General features: G+C 44.7%; 1 protein-coding gene across 5 annotated transcripts in view; it reads left to right on the top strand.

Annotated features, from left to right (window-relative positions):
• The window catches only part of TRNAU1AP (tRNA selenocysteine 1 associated protein 1), a 111401-nt gene that overhangs the window by 77938 nt on the left and 13463 nt on the right, over positions 1-20000 (top strand). For all 5 annotated transcript variants that reach the window (XM_085895716.1, XM_085895715.1, XM_085895720.1 and 2 more), the window contains exons 4-7: positions 14281-14333; positions 14445-14480; positions 14610-14741; positions 14900-15019. In XM_085895716.1, the coding sequence (XP_085751842.1) occupies positions 14281-14333; positions 14445-14480; positions 14610-14741; positions 14900-15019 (341 nt within the window). The remainder of the gene's footprint in view (positions 1-14280; positions 14334-14444; positions 14481-14609; positions 14742-14899; positions 15020-20000) is intronic.

Below are 20000 nucleotides of genomic sequence, written 5' to 3'. Positions count from 1 at the left end.
TGACACTCACACTGACACTGACACTCACACTGACACTCACACTGACACTCACACTGACACTCACACTGACACTCACACTGACACTCACACTGACACTCACACTGACACTCACACTGACACTGACACTCACACTGACACTCACACTGACACTCACACTGACACTCACACTGACACTCACACTGACACTCACACTGACACTCACACTGACACTCACACTGACACTCACACTGACACTCACACTGACACTCACACTGACACTCACACTGACACTGACACTCACACTGACACTCACACTGACACTCACACTGACACTCACACTGACACTCACACTGACACTCACACTGACACTCACACTGACACTCACACTGACACTGACACTCACACTGACACTCACACTGACACTCACACTGACACTCACACTGACACTCACACTGACACTCACACTGACACTCACACTGACACTCACACTGACACTCACACTGACACTCACACTGACACTCACACTGACACTCACACTGACACTCACACTGACACTCACACTGACACTCACACTGACACTCACACTGACACTCACACTGACACTCACACTGACACTCACACTGACACTCACACTGACACTGACACTCACACTGACACTCACACTGACACTCACACTCACACTGACACTCACACTGACACTGACACTCACACTGACACTCACACTGACACTCACACTGACACTCACACTGACACTCACACTGACACTCACACTCACACTGACACTCACACTGACACTCACACTCACACTGACACTCACACTGACACTCACACTGACACTCACACTGACACTCACACTGACACTCACACTGACACTCACACTGACACTCACACTGACACTCACACTGACACTCACACTGACACTCACACTGACACTCACACTGACACTCACACTGACACTCACACTGACACTGACACTCACACTGACACTCACACTGACACTGACACTCACACTGACACTGACACTCACACTGACACTCACACTGACACTCACACTGACACTCACACTGACACTCACACTGACACTCACACTGACACTCACACTCACACTCACACTCACACTGACCCTCACACTCCCACTGACACTCACACTGCCACTCACACTGACACTCACACTGACACTCACACTGACACTCACACTGACACTCACACTGACACTCACACTGACACTCACACTGACACTCACACTGACACTCACACTGACACTCACACTGACACTCACACTGACACTGACACTCACACTGACACTCACACTCACACTGACACTCACACTGACACTGACACTGACACTGACACTCACACTGACACTGACACTCACACTGACACTGACACTCACACTGACACTCACACTGACACTCACACTGACACTCACACTGACACTCACACTGACACTCACACTGACACTCACACTCACACTCACACTCACACTGACACTCACACTGACACTCACACTGACACTCACACTCACACTGACACTCACACTGACACTGACACTCACACTGACACTCACACTGACACTCACACTGACACTCACACTGACACTCACACTGACACTCACACTGACACTCACACTCACACTGACACTCACACTGACACTCACACTCACACTGACACTCACACTGACACTCACACTGACACTCACACTGACACTCACACTGACACTCACACTGACACTCACACTGACACTCACACTGACACTCACACTGACACTCACACTGACACTCACACTGACACTCACACTAACACTCACACTGACACTCACACTGACACTCACACTGACACTGACACTCACACTGACACTCACACTCACACTGACACTCACACTGACACTGACACTGACACTGACACTCACACTGACACTGACACTCACACTGACACTGACACTCACACTGACACTCACACTGACACTCACACTGACACTCACACTGACACTCACACTGACACTCACACTGACACTCACACTCACACTCACACTCACACTGACACTCACACTGACACTCACACTGACACTCACACTCACACTGACACTCACACTGACACTCACACTGACACTCACACTGACACTCACACTGACACTCACACTGACACTCACACTGACACTCACACTGACACTCACACTGACACTCACACTGACACTCACACTGACACTCACACTGACACTCACACTGACACTCACACTGACACTCACACTGACACTCACACTGACACTCACACTGACACTCACACTGACACTCACACTGACACTCACACTCACACTGACACTCACACTGACACTCACACTGACACTCACACTGACACTCACACTGACACTCACACTGACACTCACACTGACACTGACACTCACACTGACACTCACACTCACACTGACACTCACACTGACACTGACACTGACACTGACACTCACACTGACACTGACACTCACACTGACACTGACACTCACACTGACACTCACACTGACACTCACACTGACACTCACACTGACACTCACACTGACACTCACACTGACACTCACACTCACACTCACACTCACACTGACACTCACACTGACACTCACACTGACACTCACACTCACACTGACACTCACACTGACACTGACACTCACACTGACACTCACACTGACACTCACACTGACACTCACACTGACACTCACACTGACACTCACACTGACACTCACACTCACACTGACACTCACACTGACACTCACACTCACACTGACACTCACACTGACACTCACACTGACACTCACACTGACACTCACACTGACACTCACACTGACACTCACACTGACACTCACACTGACACTCACACTGACACTCACACTGACACTCACACTGACACTCACACTGACACTCACACTGACACTCACACTGACACTCACACTGACACTGACACCTCACACTGACACTCACACTGACACTGACACTCACACTGACACTGACACTCACACTGACACTCACACTGACACTCACACTGACACTCACACTGACACTCACACTGACACTCACACTGACACTCACACTCACACTGACACTCACACTGACACTCACACTCACACTGACACTCACACTGACACTCACACTGACACTCACACTGACACTCACACTGACACTCACACTGACACTCACACTGACACTCACACTGACACTCACACTGACACTCACACTGACACTCACACTGACACTCACACTGACACTCACACTGACACTGACACTCACACTGACACTCACACTCACACTGACACTCACACTGACACTGACACTGACACTGACACTCACACTGACACTGACACTCACACTGACACTGACACTCACACTGACACTCACACTGACACTCACACTGACACTCACACTGACACTCACACTGACACTCACACTGACACTCACACTCACACTCACACTCACACTGACACTCACACTGACACTCACACTGACACTCACACTCACACTGACACTCACACTGACACTGACACTCACACTGACACTCACACTGACACTCACACTGACACTCACACTGACACTCACACTGACACTCACACTGACACTCACACTCACACTGACACTCACACTGACACTCACACTCACACTGACACTCACACTGACACTCACACTGACACTCACACTGACACTCACACTGACACTCACACTGACACTCACACTGACACTCACACTGACACTCACACTGACACTCACACTGACACTCACACTGACACTCACACTGACACTCACACTGACACTCACACTGACACTGACACTCACACTGACACTCACACTCACACTGACACTCACACTGACACTGACACTGACACTGACACTCACACTGACACTGACACTCACACTGACACTGACACTCACACTGACACTCACACTGACACTCACACTGACACTCACACTGACACTCACACTGACACTCACACTGACACTCACACTCACACTCACACTCACACTGACACTCACAGTGACACTCACACTGTCACTCACACTCACAGTGACACTCACACTGACACTCACACTGACACCCACCCACAGTGACACTCACAGTGACACCCACAGTGACACTCACAGTGTCACTCACAGTGACACTCACAGTGACACTCACAGTGACACTCACACTGACACTCACACTGACACTCACACTGACACTCACACTGACACTCACACTGACACTCACACTGACACTCACACTGACACTCACACTGACACTCACACTGACACTCACACTCACACTGACACTCACACTGACACTCACACTGACACTCACACTGACACTCACACTGACACTCACACTGACACTCACACTGACACTGACACTCACACTGACACTCACACTCACACTGACACTCACACTGACACTGACACTGACACTGACACTCACACTGACACTGACACTCACACTGACACTGACACTCACACTGACACTCACACTGACACTCACACTGAGACTCACACTGACACTCACACTGACACTCACACTGACACTCACACTCACACTCACACTCACACTGACACTCACACTGACACTCACACTGACACTCACACTCACACTGACACTCACACTGACACTGACACTCACACTGACACTCACACTGACACTCACACTGACACTCACACTGACACTCACACTGACACTCACACTGACACTCACACTCACACTGACACTCACACTGACACTCACACTCACACTGACACTCACACTGACACTCACACTGACACTCACACTGACACTCACACTGACACTCACACTGACACTCACACTGACACTCACACTGACACTCACACTGACACTCACACTGACACTCACACTGACACTCACACTGACACTCACACTGACACTCACACTGACACTCACACTGACACTGACACTCACACTGACACTCACACTCTCACACTGACACTCACACTGGCACTCACACTGACACTGACGCTCACACTGCCACTCACACTGACACTGACACTCACACTGCCACTCACACTGTCACTGACACTCACACTGACACTCACACTGACACTCACACTGACACTCACACTGGCACTCACACTCACACTCAGACTCACACTGACACTCACACTGACACTCACACTGACACTCACACTCACACTCACACTCACACTCGCACTCACACTGACACTCACACTGACACTCACACTGACACTCACACTGACACTCACACTGACACTCACACTGACACTCACACTGACACTCACACTGACACTCACACTGACACTCACACTGACACTCACACTGACACTCACACTGACACTCACACTGACACTCACACTGACACTCACACTGACACTCACACTCACACTGACACTCACACTGACACTCACACTGACACTCACACTGACACTCACACTGACACTCACACTGACACTCACACTGACACTCACACTCACACTGACACTCACACTGACACTCACACTGACACTCACACTGACACTCACACTGACACTCACACTGACACTCACACTGACACTCACACTGACACTCACACTGACACTCACACTGACACTCACACTGACACTCACACTGACACTCACACTGACACTCACACTGACACTCACACTGACACTCACACTGACACTGACACTCACACTGACACTCACACTGACACTGACACTGACACTGACACTGACACTGACACTCACACTGACACTCACACTGACACTCACACTGACACTCACACTGACACTCACACTGACACTCACACTCACACTGACACTCACACTGACACTCACACTGACACTCACACTGACACTCACACTGGTCATTGTCACGTTGTTGGCCACAGTAGATTCTTGTGAAGAATATAGAAGTCAACCAGTGATATAATTAACCTCCGTCATCGAACATCGGAGGTTACTGTTTTCCCCCCTTTCTGTTTGTTTGTTTGTTAACAGTATTACGGAAAAACTCCAACGGATTTCGACGAAACTTGGTGGGGGGGGGGTGTTAGGTATGGTCCAAGGATCATGCCATTAGATTTTGGACTTGGTACAAAATCCAATATGGCCGCTTTGGTGGCCATTTTGAAAAAATATTTGAATTTTTTTTTTTTGCATTTCTTCATGTTGAAAGTGATTTCCAACCCCCCCCCCAACCCCCCAAAAAAAAAATTTTTGCAACTTTTTTTTCAACAAAATTTCGATTTCTTTTTTTGCATTTCTACATGTTCTAAGTGATTTCCAACAAAAAACATGCCAAAAGTATAATTGCGGCTGATTTTGGAACTTCAGGTGGATATACCCACGTAAAATCGATTTCTATCTCAAGGAATGACGAATGAATTGAGTATGTAAAAGGGAAAGTTGCAAACTATAACTCTGTGAGCACTGTTGACATCAAATTGAATGAATAGGATATCAGGTTCACTTGAGTGACCTAGCAGTATTGGCGGCGGAGGTTTTGCACTCTACAGAGTGCTCCCCCTCCTGTTAACCTCCACCATCGAAGATCGGAGGTTACTGTTTTCACCTCTTTCTGTTTGTTTGTTTGTTACTTAAGAAATCTAAAGATTTCGTATGTATATTGATGACTTCCGTCCTCTGTTTGTGTGTTTGTTTGTTACTTACGAAATCTAAAGATTTCGTAAGTATATTGATGACTTCCGTTTCTGTTTGTTTGTTTGTAGGCACGATAACCCGAGAACGGAAGAAGCCACCAATGTCAAATTACACCACGTGATTCAGGAGGGTGATGGCTAGCCCTGATTAGATTTTGGTCAAAATCAGTCAAAGGTCAAGGTCACAGTGAGGTCAAACATAATTCCGTAAATTAACGTGGAGAAATGGAGTATTTTTGCTTCGCTCGACGTTACGAGTTCGTTTTCACTTCGATTTTAATTTTGCCTTCGGTTTTTGCGATCGCTTAGGATGCTTAAAACTCGGTTGTCGAAATTCTGGTAAAAATCAGATGTTTTGGAGACGTTTTAAGATTGTATAAAAAATATTTCACTCGACACGTCACGGGTCATCCCATGATGCAGTGCGCTCGAGTAGACGCGTCGTTGAGTTACGTTAAGGTTTTGCATGTGCGCGTGCTGACGGTGTTTTCGATAAAGATTGTGTTTAAAATCATTTTTTATCCCAATAAAGGTTATCGTCGCATGCCTGACTCGCTGAGCCGTCGGATTATGTCAAGATTGTTGGTGGATGGCCGAATATTACGGTTTTGTGACTTTGATAAAATAATTGCGTGGAGAAATGGAGATTTTTACTTCGCTCGACGTTATGAGTTCGTTTTAACTTTGATTTTAATTTTGTCTTCGGTTTTTGCGATCGCTAAGGATGCTTAAAACTCGGTTGTCGAAATTCTGGTAAAAATCGGATGTTTTGGAGACGTTTTAAGATTGTATAAAAAAAATTTCACTCGACGCGTCACGGGTCGTCCCATGATGCAGTGCTCTCGAGCAGACGCGTCGTTGAGTTACGTTAAGGTATAATTGCGTGGAGAAATGGAGATTTTTGCTTCGGTCGACGTAAGGATTTTTTGATGGTTTGATACAGAATCATCGTAAGAACTTCCGGTTTGCGTCGCTACCTTCTCTGGAGACAGCTTTTATTAGACAAGGTCGGAGGTCAAGTTGACCATTTCGTAAGTACCAGTCTATGACTGCTTGTTTGTTACTTACGAAATCTAAAGATTTAGTAAGTATATTGATGCCTTCTGTTTCTGTTTATCTTGCCAAAACGAAGTTTTGCAAGATATGTTAGTTAGCTTGTACGTTTTTTTTTTTTTTTTTTTTTTTTTTTTGTCTGTAGTCACGTATAAAAAATTCTGCAGAGCACAGTTATCATTGGAAATCTTTGTAACTTCGCATATCAGAGGCCTATAGAGGTCCCTTTCAGTGCACAAAATTTTGAAGGTCAAGGTCACTTTGTCGCAAATCAGTGGAGTCGACAAAACCCTTATTTTTTGATCGGATCGTCTTCAAACTTCATGGGAATATAGTTCATGGTCTGGCGCTCAGCTGATTAATTTTTGGTGGCGATTGGCCTTGACATTCTTTTTTTTTTTTTTTCTTTTTTTTTTTTGGTCTGTAATCACGTATAAATCATTCTGCAGAGCACAGTTATCTTTGGAAATTTTTGTAACTTCGCATATCAGAGGCCTATAGAGGTCCCTTTCAACACATAAAATTTTGAAGGTCAAAGGTCAAGGTCACTTTGTCGCAAATCAGGGAGTCGACGAAACCCTTATTTTTTGAGGAATTTTGATCGGATCGTCTTCAAACTTCATGGGAATATAGTTCATGGTCTGGCGCTCAGTTGATTAATTTTTGGTGGCGATTGGCCTTGACCTTCAAGGTCAAACATATTGGACCCCAAGGTCAAATTTTCAAGTTTTAGGAACCATATCGTGTCATACCTCAAATTGAACACCTCGATGAGTGCTTTCTTGATATGTCAAGCTTGAGACATTATGACGTCATTTGGTGATGTTGTGAGGCAAAAACATTTTTCATGGTTACTCTGTAGAACGATTCTCATCGGAATCTCTCGTAGGCAGATATTCCTCAAGGAGTCGCTCCTGGTGGATAGCAGCTCTGTTCACCTCAGTGTGACCTTAAATAAGTCACACGTGGTCACCTTTTGGCAAGATACGGGTCACCCTGCGGGTGACATTGGTTTATTACATACGAAATCTTAAGATTTCGTAAGTATATTGATGCCTTCCGTTTCTGTTTGTTTGTTTGTTTGTTTTTTGGAAGGCACAATAACTCGAGAACGGAAGAAGCTACCAATGTCAAATTACACCACGTGATTCAGGAGGGTGATGGCTAGTGCTAATTAGATTTTGGTTAGAATCGGTCAAAGGTCAAGGTCACAGTGAGGTCAAACATCCAAAAAATTCGATTTTTGATGGTTTGGTACAGAATCATCGTATAAACTTCTGGTTTGCGTCACTACCTTCTCGGGAGACAGCTTTTATTAAACAACGTCAGAGGTCAAGTTGACGATTTCGTAAGTACCAGTCTATGACTGCTTGTTTTTGTGTTTGTTACTTACGAAATCTAATAATTTCGTAAGTATATTGATCAGTTCCATTTCTGTTTGTTTATTTGTGTGTTTGTTACTTACGAAATCTAAAGATTTCGTAAGTATATTGATGCCTTCCGTTTCTGTTTGTTTGTTTGTTTGTCGGCACGATAACTCGAGAACGGAAGAAGCTACCTATGTCAGATTACACCACGTGATTCAGGAGGGTGATGGCTAGTGTTGATTATATTTTGGTGAAAATCGGTCAAAGGTCAAGGTCACAGTGAGGTCAAACATACAAAAAATGATAACTCCAACGGAAGAAGCTACCAATGTCAAATTACACCACGTGATTCAGGAGGGTGGTGGCTTGCGCTGATTAGATTTTGCTAAAAAATCGGTCAAAGGTCAAGGTCACAGTGAGGTCAAACATCCAAAACATTCGATTTTTGATGGTTTGGTGCAGAATCATCTTAGAAACTTCTGGTTTGTGTCGCTACGTTCTCTCGAAACAGCTTTTATTAGACAAGGTCAGTGGTCAAGTTGACAATTTCGTAAGTACCAGTCTATGACTGCTTGTTTGTTTGTTTGTTTGTAGGCACGATAACTCAAGAACAGAAGAAGCTACCAATGTCAAATTACAACAACTGATTCAGGAGGGTGATGGCTAGTGCTGATTAGATTTTGGTCAACATCGGTCAAAGGTCAAGGTCACAGTGAGGTCAAACATCCAAACAATGATAACTCGAACTGAAGAAGCTACCAATGTCAAATTACACCACATGATTCTGGTGGGTGGTGGCTCACGCTGATTAGATTTTGGTGAAAATCAGTCAAAGGTCAAGGTCACAGTGAGGTCAAACATCCAAAACATTCGATTTTATGATGGTTTGCTACAGAATCATCGTAGAAACTTCTGGTTTGCGTCGCTAAATTCTCGAGAGACAGCTTTTATTAGACAAAGTCAGAGGTCAAGTTGACGATTTCGTAAGTTCCAGTCGATGACTGTTTGTTTGTTTCTGAACAGTATTACGGAAAAACTCCTCAACGGATTTCGACGAAACATGGTGGGGGGGGGGGGTGTTTGGTCTGGTCCAAGGATCATGCCATTAGATTTTGAACTTCATCCAAAATCCAATATGGCTGCTCTGGTGGCCAATTTGAAAAAATATTTGAATTTTTTTTTTTGCATTTCTACTTGTGTTAAGTGATTTCCAACCACCCCCGCCCCCCAAAAAAAAAGAATGTTAGAGAAAAAAAAATTTTGCAACTTTTTTTCAACAAAACTTCCATTTTTTTTTTTGCATTTCTGCATGTTATAAGTGATTTCCAACAAAAAAACATGCCAAAATTATTGAGGCTGATTTTGGAACTTCAGGTGGATATACCCACGTAAAATCAATTTCTGTCAAGCAATCTAGTTATGACAAATGAATCGAGTATGTTAAAAGTAAAAGGGAAAGTTGCAAACTATAACTCTGAGCACTATTGACATCAAATTGAATGAATAGGATATCAGGTTCACTTGAGTGACCTTGCATTATTGGCGGCGGAGGTTTTGCACTCTACCGAGTGCTCCCCCTCGAGTTTGTTACTTAAGAAATGTAAAGATTTTGTAAGTATTTTGTTGCGAATTCGCGCCCGCCGGTGTGCGGACGGCCACGTCACTCGAATCGCGACCGCGTCGCCCACCGGATGGACAATTCAGTCGTGACCCTCTCGGAACAACGCCGGGAGCGAGTCACGGGTGGGGGTTTAACCCCACCACGACCGTGCCAATTGCCCACCCGCGCAGGATAGGGTTGCTTGCCAAATTCGATCTACCTAAGTACCTACGCGGATGGTTGACCGGGCGGTCGTACCACGCCACAGGCCGACTCCGGACACGAACCGCTTTAGCGGTCCGTACCGTGTTGCAGTGATAACCGAGTGGTGTTATCATCGGCCTCGATGGTTCCGATTAATTACCGGGCGTATTAAACCCACTACGAACCCTTTACGTGAAGCAGGATGGAGGGTCAATAAAGAAAAGACGAAGCGAAACGGGAAAACAGTTCGCACAAAGCACATTTATTTCCCGGCACACAGAAAGCACACATATACAGCCAAACAATCAAAATGCACATATAGCAATTAAAACAAAAGCAACAACGACGCAGATTTACTCCCGACTATGCGCACACACGGCAACACTTATGCAGTTCTACTTTACAGACGGCGCCAACACACATTTACTCAAAAGCAAAGGAAAGAAGCCACCCTCATAGACAAGGGGGCAGATGGGCCTGTAGGCCAATATGTGCGCGTGACCTGAAGGAGCGGCCAGGCCCGCGAGACCGGGGGGGTCCTACCCGCGTCCTCGTGATGCGTTTGCGGACGAGCCACAGATGTGGCCGCGTGGCTATGCCCCGACTCCGTGCTCCTTGGCGGGTTTCGTTGGCACGACGTTTGGAGTGGGGTGGGAACTGGGCCCCCTTGTTGCACTATCTCAGCGCGGGGGAAAGGAGGAATTGTTGATGCCCTGGGGGAGGGAGAATGGCTGGCTGGCTTGGGTCCCGTGACGAGCGATCCCACACCGCGACCTCGTCGCCGACCGCCGTCCTTCTCACCTCAGACCCGAGCTCCTTGGCCTCTTCCCGCAACTCTTCTCAGCCGACTCCAGAACCCCACTCGATGACACTCCGATGACTTCGCCACCCGACTCCACTCTTCCTGCCACGCTAATCACTTCTCCACCCGACTCGACTCTGCTCTCCAACCAAAACACTGCCACGATTCACCTTGCGCTCGCCGTTTTATAGGCTGGCAGGAGAAAACAATATGCAAATATCCGGATCAGAATGACCTTGGAGGCGGAGCCACGCTTGCCCATTGGCCAGAGGAAAGGGGGCGTGAATCTCCCCTGATCCTAGAATTTCCATATATCGATTTCACACAGACGTGCCTGGAGGCGTGGCCAAGCCGCCCCGTGCTTGCGAATTGGACGGAGCAAAAGTGGGCGTGTAGCGTTCCTGATCCAAATTTTCCTCGGAAAGGCCGCTATTTGCACTCGCGGCTCGGTGCGTATCGCTGAACGGGCCCAAGACAGCCCGACGCTCAGTGTTTACAGGTGGTGCGGGAATGGCCGTAGAAGGAGAGAGGTGAGGGTGGTGGAGGGTTTTCGGTGGTGGTTTGATGGTGATGGTGCCGTTTGGGAATGATGGTGATGCGTTATTTGCGGGATTGAGTTGTGAAGGTAAAGGTCGTGGCTGTTGGCGTTGTTGTTGTCTGAGGGTTGGAGCGTGGTTGTAGTTGGTGACATGGCTGGCGTGCTGGTTAAGGTGGTTGTGTGATGGCGGTTGAGACGTGGTTGGTTCAAAATAGAGATAGAACAGAAAAACGGCTATCTCAAAGCTTCGCAGCCCGAATGAATCGCATAAATTCCCTCTTGACAACGGGTTTGGGCTAACTTCACATGTACTTACAGAGATATCTCACCTACGGGTCCTGAATGGTGGATTGCGAATTTCCACAGCCGTAACAATGTTGGTCACTTCCGTTTCTGTTTGTTTGTTTGTTTGCAGGCACGATAACTCGAGAACGGAAGAAGCTACCAATGTCAAATTACACCACGTGATTCAGGAGGGTGGTGGCTTGCGCTGATTAGATTTTGGTCAAAATCGGTCAAAGGTCAAGGTCACAGTGAGGTCAAACATACAAAACATTCGATTTTTCATGGTTTGATACAGAATCATTGTAGAAACTTCTGGTTTGCGTCGCGACCTTCTCGAGAGACAGCTTTTATTAGACAAGGTCAGAGGTCAAGTTGACGATTTCGTAAGTACCAGTCTATGACTGCTTGTTTGTTTGTAGGCACGATATCTCGAACGGAAGAAGCTACCAATGTCAAATTGCACCATGTGATTCAGGAGGGTGATGGCTAGCGCTGATTAGATTTTGGTCAAAATCGGTCAAAGGTCAAGGTCACAGTGAGGTCAAACATAATTCCGTAAATTCATGTGAAGAAATGGAGTATTTTTGCTTCGCTCGACGTTACGAGTTCGTTTTAACTTCGATTTTAATTTTGTCTTCGGTTTTTGCGATCGCTTTGGACGGTTAAAACTCGGTTATCAAAATTCTGGTAAAAATCGGATGTTTTGGAGACGTTTAAAGATTGTATAAAAAATATTTCACTCAACGCGTCACGGGTCGTCACGTGATGCAGTGCGCTCGAGCAGACGTGTTGTTGAGTCACGTAAAGGTTTTCCGTGTGCGCGCTGACGGTGTTTTCGATAAAGATGGTGTTTTGAAAGTCATTTTTTTATCCCAATAAAGGTTATCGTCGCATGCCTGACTCGCCGAGCCGTCGGATTATGTCAAGATTGTTGGTGGATGGCCGAATATTACGGTTTTGTGACTTTGATAAAATAATATAAAATAATTGCGTGGAGAAATGGAGATTTTTGCTTCGGTCGACGTTACGATTTTTGATAGTTTGGGACAGAATCATCGTGGAAACTTCTGGTTTGCGTCGCTACCTTCTCGAGAGAAAGCTTTTATTAGACAAGGTCAGAGGTCAAGTTGACTATTTCAGAAGTACCAGTCTATGACTGCTTGTTTGTTTGTTTATTTGTGAACAGTATTACGGAAAAACTCCTCGATGGATTTCGACGAAACTTGGTGGTGGCATTAGGTATGGTCCAAGGATCATGCCATTAGATTTTGGACTTTGTCCAAAATCCAATATGGCCGCTATGGCGGCCATTTTGAAAAAATATTTGAATTTTTTTTTTTGCATTTCTACATGTTTTGTGATTTCCACCCCCCCCCAAAAAAAAAAATTGTTCGAGGGAAAAAAAATTTTTGCAACTTTTTTTTCCAACAAAATTCCGATTATTATTATTTTTTTTTTTTTTTTGTATTTCTACATGTTATGTGATTTCCAACAAAAAAAACATGCTAATTGCGGCTGATTTTGGAACTTTAGGTGGATATACCCACGTAAAATCAATTTGTCTCAAGGAATCTAGTTTTGACAAATGAATTGAGTATGTAAAAGGGAAAGTTGGAAACTATAACTCTGTGAGCACTGTTGACGTCAAATTGAATGAATAGGATATCAGGTTAACTTGAGTGACCTAGCAGTATTGGCGGCGGAGGTTTTGCACTCTACTGAGTGCTCCCCCTCCAGTTTGCTCTGTTTTTATGAATAGCAAGTGCAGATTGTGAAAATGTTCTTTATGGCCGATGAGGTATATTTATGATGTAACGAATAAAAATTTCATTGCAGGCTCGCAGGTTCAAACTTAACTATGCAACTCACAGCAGACAACCAGATGGCAGGTAAGACTTGCTTCAAATATATTGTTTTTTAATCAATGTTTCACTGTTAAAGAAGGTTCCTTTCATGTTGCAACAAGTCTCGAACAACCGAGTCGTGCTGCCTTTCCACAGGATCGTATATAATCCAAGGCCTCCTAGAACGCAAAGGTACTTTTTCTTATTTTCATGTGGAAACAAACCTTGATCTCTTCCTTTTCCTTTTTTTTTTTTTTTTTTTTTTTTTTTTCTTTCTTTTTCTTTTAGCCAGCATTTTGTGCAATGCAAGTTTTCTTTCAGCCCAGAGTATTCAATCTTCGTTGGTGACCTCACGCCAGAGGTTGACAACTTCCAGCTGTATGATTTCTTTGTGCGAAAGTATCCTTCTTGCATGTCTGGGAAAGTGATTACAGACCAAAATGGAGTGTCAAGGTATGCTTTATTTATTGCTATCACTTTGATTATAATTATATTCTTTTTTTTTGTTTTTTTTCCTTTTGGGAATCTTCAGATTCGGAAGCTTGTTATTTGGAAGCCAAATGCTGAGTTAAGCTCTCTTTGTTTATTTTGCATTTGTCTCTCTCCCTCAGAGGATATGGCTTTGTAAGGTTTGCTGAAGAAAATGAACAGAAGAAAGCTCTTGGAGAGATGCAGGGGGCTACGGGCCTCGGAAGTCGGCCTGTGAAGATCAGCCTGGCAACTCCCAAAAAGTACTTGCCTTTTTTAAAATACTTTTTTTTATTTCTAGTTTTCTTTTGTTTTGTCCCAAGTCCCTCTCACATGAAAGTTTTGTTTATAGGACACTTTTGTTGCAGTGCTTGAGCTTTTCCTTGTCTCCAAATGGTCGCATGTGTTTAGGATTCCTTGCTGTGAATTTCTTTCTTTTAACTGTGGGAATAGGGCTAATTCTATCAATTTAGAGTGAAGTTTCCAGGAGACTGAAATACCTACCTTTTCCTTTTCCTGCAAATGGTGAAAAGCAACTTGGCACAGTTTAATAAAAAGCACAAAGTGTTAGGACATTTGTCCTGTCCAATTAAAGTAAAATATGACTACTTGAATTATCGGTAAATAACTTATCGGTCAATTATCGGTCATGTCAGGTGTGGGAACTTGTGCCGGAGCAGCGCATCATATAACCATAGCCATAAACTGGTTCACATTTGAGAATATTTTAACTTGGTCGTTGTATTCAGATTCAGCTATTTGAAATTGCAATTAAACCGATTTTACAAAAACTCGTCGTTAACTGCTGAAATCCTGAAATCAACAGTTCATGCCTTTATTTTATTCGCTTGTTTTAGTGCAGTTACTCGGCCACAGCAATGAATCGAAAGATTAATTGAGGAATAAAAGTAATGATAAATGTTCAGAGTTGATAATCGTGTTGCATCAAAACTAAAATCGAATTGGCACTGAGAATCGCTGTAACCGATCATCAAAACTTTCAGTGCAACTTGATGAACTTGTGTGAAGGCATTCGTGCCCCCCCTCCCCAAACACCACCACATCCTTCTGCACCCCCTTTTCATCGTGCAGAAATCCTGTCGATACCAGGGGAGTTTCCATATGTGTTAACATGGGGCAATCGCAAAAGTGGCAATTGTTTTTCCTTGTTTTTTTTTTTTGTTTTTTTTTTTTCCTCTCTGTCTCCACTGACGAAATCGCCAGAGCCATTATGATTTGGGGTAATCTGTCCATCCATCCATCTACACATCCATGATAGGTTTTTGTTACCTGATCACTTAGGAAGGGCTGAATCCAAGTCAAACTTGGTGCAAATATGTATAATGATGCAAAGATTAACTGATTAGATTATAGGGTCAACAGGTCAAAGGTCCAAGGTCCATTGGGTAAAAATTCTGTTACTGTGCGATCTGGTGTACCAGTGATGGGATTGTGACCACTTAGTGTAAGTATATCGTATGGTGCAAAGATGAACTGATTCGATTTTGATTAAGAGATCAAAGACCAGTGGTCATGTCAGGTTAAAATGTGATACTTGAACAGCTGAAGGGATTTAAATCAAACTTGGTATACAAGGTGTTTCAAAGAGTGATGCAACTTTAAATGTTTGTTTCCAAAGAAACAGAAACCTCAGGAATGTGAATCAAACATTTCTTGAAAGCTTATGACATGGTCTTTTCAATCACTGATTGCTAATGCAGTAAGTCACTGCTAGTTAGTGAGAGCCCAATGTCTGAAAATGGCATTTCCGCAAAATCCTTGTAATTGATGTTCTCGATGTGTGCCCCTCACTGAGTTCAAACAGACATTGATCCCGACTCTAAAGTTCCGTCCAAACTTCCTGAAGGTCTCGTGTGCACTGACTGGTGGTAGTCTGACACCTCCTCCTGCTGCAGATCATCCAGTGTAGCAGGGTGGTTGGCAGAGACAGAGCCCTTGGCAGCCCCCCAGAAACAGTAGTCCAGAGGGTTCAAGTCTGGGCTATGGGGTGCCCAGTCATGAGTGGTACCCAGGGCAACGAGGCGGTTTCTGAAGTGCTGTCACAGAAAAGTGATGGTGTCACCAGCTGTATGTGGAGGTGCACCATCCTGCATAAATCAGGTCATGCTGAGCTGGTTTGAGGTGACCTTTTGGGCTAGATCATGATGGAACTTCTGGAGCATGTCCTTGTAATGCTCACTGTTGATCTGTAGTCATTCTCAAGCCAGTAAGGCTCTAGCGTTCCCTGTCTGGCATTGAAGGCACAGAAGCATGTGACCTTAGGTCCTTTCAGGTACCTCTCGGTGCTCTCATGTGGTTCTGCCCCCCAGAAAATGTTCTGGTTATTGATGGCACCGTTCAAGTGGAATTGGTCTTCATCACTGAACCAGATCAGGTTGATCCAGTTTGGGTACTGCTCCATCCTGTCACTGAGTCAATTGTACATATCAAGTCTCTTCACATCATCTTGACTCAGTTTATGCCTAAGAGAGATAATGTATGGGAAAAGCTTCAGTTCCTTCGTGAGGATACGCCAGACCGATGGTGTTTTGATGCCAAACTCCTGGGAGCGCCGGCGGTGGGACTTCTTGGGATTGTCCACTGTAGAATCCCGCATGGCATCAATATTGGTTTGGCTCTTGGTTTTTCATGCTGGCCTGCCACTGTTGCCCTTGCTGTGGTTGTGCACTGTACCCCTGTGCTCAAAATGTTTCACTATACATTAAATGACACAATTTGTGGGTCCATCACGTGTTCTGAGGTCTTATTCCTGGCAGAACCTCTGGCGGGTGTCTACATATGATTTAGTATCATACCACAGAGCCTCCACTTTTGTCTTCTGCTTCACTGTCAATCGCATAGTTGAGCTATGGAGCGAGAAATCCCAGGGAACAAATACCACAATAACACCACCAAACCCTGAAAAGGAAAACTGTATTGGTCAAAAATCAAATAAATGGCAGGAAGTCAAAGTTGTATCAATCTTTTTGAAACGCCCTGTAAATATGTATAATGATGTAATAATGTGGATGGATTGATATCGGTTAACATTGTGACGTCGAAGAGTGCCATTCTCATTTTTAAAAGGGAAATAATCTTATTAATGGGAGTGGATCGACGCACCTCATTGATATACCTTTGTCATTGAATGGTAGTTAAAAATTAGCCTTAAATCGTATGCCAGACCGATGCAACTAGTTTTCTAAATTGTTAACAATTAATGGATTTCACTTGCATTTTATATCTGAAGATGAAGGTGCACCAAAGGCCATTTTTATAACATCACTTGCGCAGTATTCTGTTCATGTGTTCAACCATGGACATTACCCGTGGTATCCTGTGCAACCCAAACTATGTTCACGTTTAACTACTGCTTCCTAAGATTACCAGCCAAATGCAATATATATATATATATATATATATATATATATATATATATATATATATATATACATATACATATACACACACACACACACACACACACACACACACACACACACACACACACACACACACACACACACACACACACACACACACACACACACACACACACACACACACCGGGCGTAGTGGCGTGCGCCTGTAATCCGGCTACTCGGAGGCTTGGGTTGGAGGATCGCTTGAGGACGGGGGCTCTGCACTGGGCAGGGTGTGGAGCAGCCCAGAATCATGGCGAAACCCAAATCCTGATCCCTGTGTCGTAAGAGGCGACCAGGGTTGCGTCAGGAAGGGCATCCGGCGTAAAACCTGTGCCAAATCAGTATGCGGATCATAACGGATGATCCGCTGTGGCGACCCCTAACGGGAGCAGCCGAAAGACTAACAACAACAACAACAACACACACACACACACACACACACACACACACACACACACACACACACACACACACACACACACACACACACACACACACACAATCATGCACCACTTAACGACGGGGTTACATTCTGAGAAATGCGTCGTTAAGGCCTAAGTCACATTTGCCACGGTCGCCGTCGGGTCCACAAAATCTACGGCCACTAGCAATTATAGGGCGGCCGCAGTATTTCCAGTCACACAATGTAGCAGTCACATATGTTTTTCTTTTTCGGGTAGCTGCACGGCGTATTTATAAATTGTGGAGACCGAAAACGTGGGGGTGCCGTACGGTCTTTGATTTGATGTCGCACGGTGACCTCAGGGCGTTCCTGCGGCGGCCATATAATTTTCAAGGCGACCGCAGGGGGGCCTTAAGGCGAACGTGCGGTCAGACGGATGGTAACGATTGGGTTTTTTATTTTATTTTTTTTTTTTTAACCAGTTCTTTTGTTTCAGCTTGTCAAATTGCTACGGCGAATGTAGAAGTGAAAAAAAGTTATAACTCCGCGCTATAATTCCACGGCGACCCCTACGGCCTGTAAAATATAGCCAAACGGCGTAGGGCCATCCTGAGGCCACCGCAGAAACTCTGCGGCCGCCGCATGTTTCTGTCAATTCAGAGGGCGTACGGCCGCGGTGTCATTGCAGTCGAGCAAATGTGACTTAGGCCTAAGCGACGTCGTCGTTGTGCGAACATTATTTTTTTTTTTCGTTTCCGTTTTCGAACAACGTACTTGCACAAAACTAGACACCTAGGTTATATGGTGTAGCCTATTACTCCTCGGATACAAACCTGTGCAGCATGTTACTCTACTGAATACTGTCGGCAATTGTAACACACATCCAAGAGAGAAGGAAGACACTTTAGTTTTACCTTTGTGCTGTTCATGACGGCCATCGGTGTTGTTAGCAGCAGCTTACAATCTCCTCTTGCATCGATTATAGAAAGATGAATAAATAGCATTTGGATTTTATAAATATGTAATCATTGCATCGATGTTATAATTTATAAATGAAGAAACGAGCACCTGTCAATTGCGATATATATTTTCGGAACAGTGCGATTGTTTTAACAACATAAAAAGCTTCACTAAAAATAAATTGGTGTTTTAATTTCGACTAACAACAACGATTTATTCGCGGAATTCTTCAATTCAAAGGCAATTTACTTGCTGGACAGTAAACGTGCAAACATTGGTTCAGTTTGAAAGCCGATTTCCTTGAATCCTGATTTAGCACGACCCTGCTTTTTTCGCGATGACATTTTATGGACCTCAACGATCGCATTATAACAGGGCCACACTGTCGTTTATTATCATTATGAAGTATTATGTACTGTACAGTGTACATAATTGTGTGTGCTATTTTTATACGAC

Source organism: Eptatretus burgeri, chromosome 9 (genome assembly GCF_056783735.1).
Source record: "Eptatretus burgeri isolate ZD-2024b chromosome 9, Ebu_testis_v1, whole genome shotgun sequence".
In the NCBI taxonomy this organism is placed as follows: Eukaryota; Metazoa; Chordata; class Myxini; order Myxiniformes; family Myxinidae; genus Eptatretus; species Eptatretus burgeri.
This window is presented reverse-complemented; position numbering and strand designations above follow the sequence as displayed.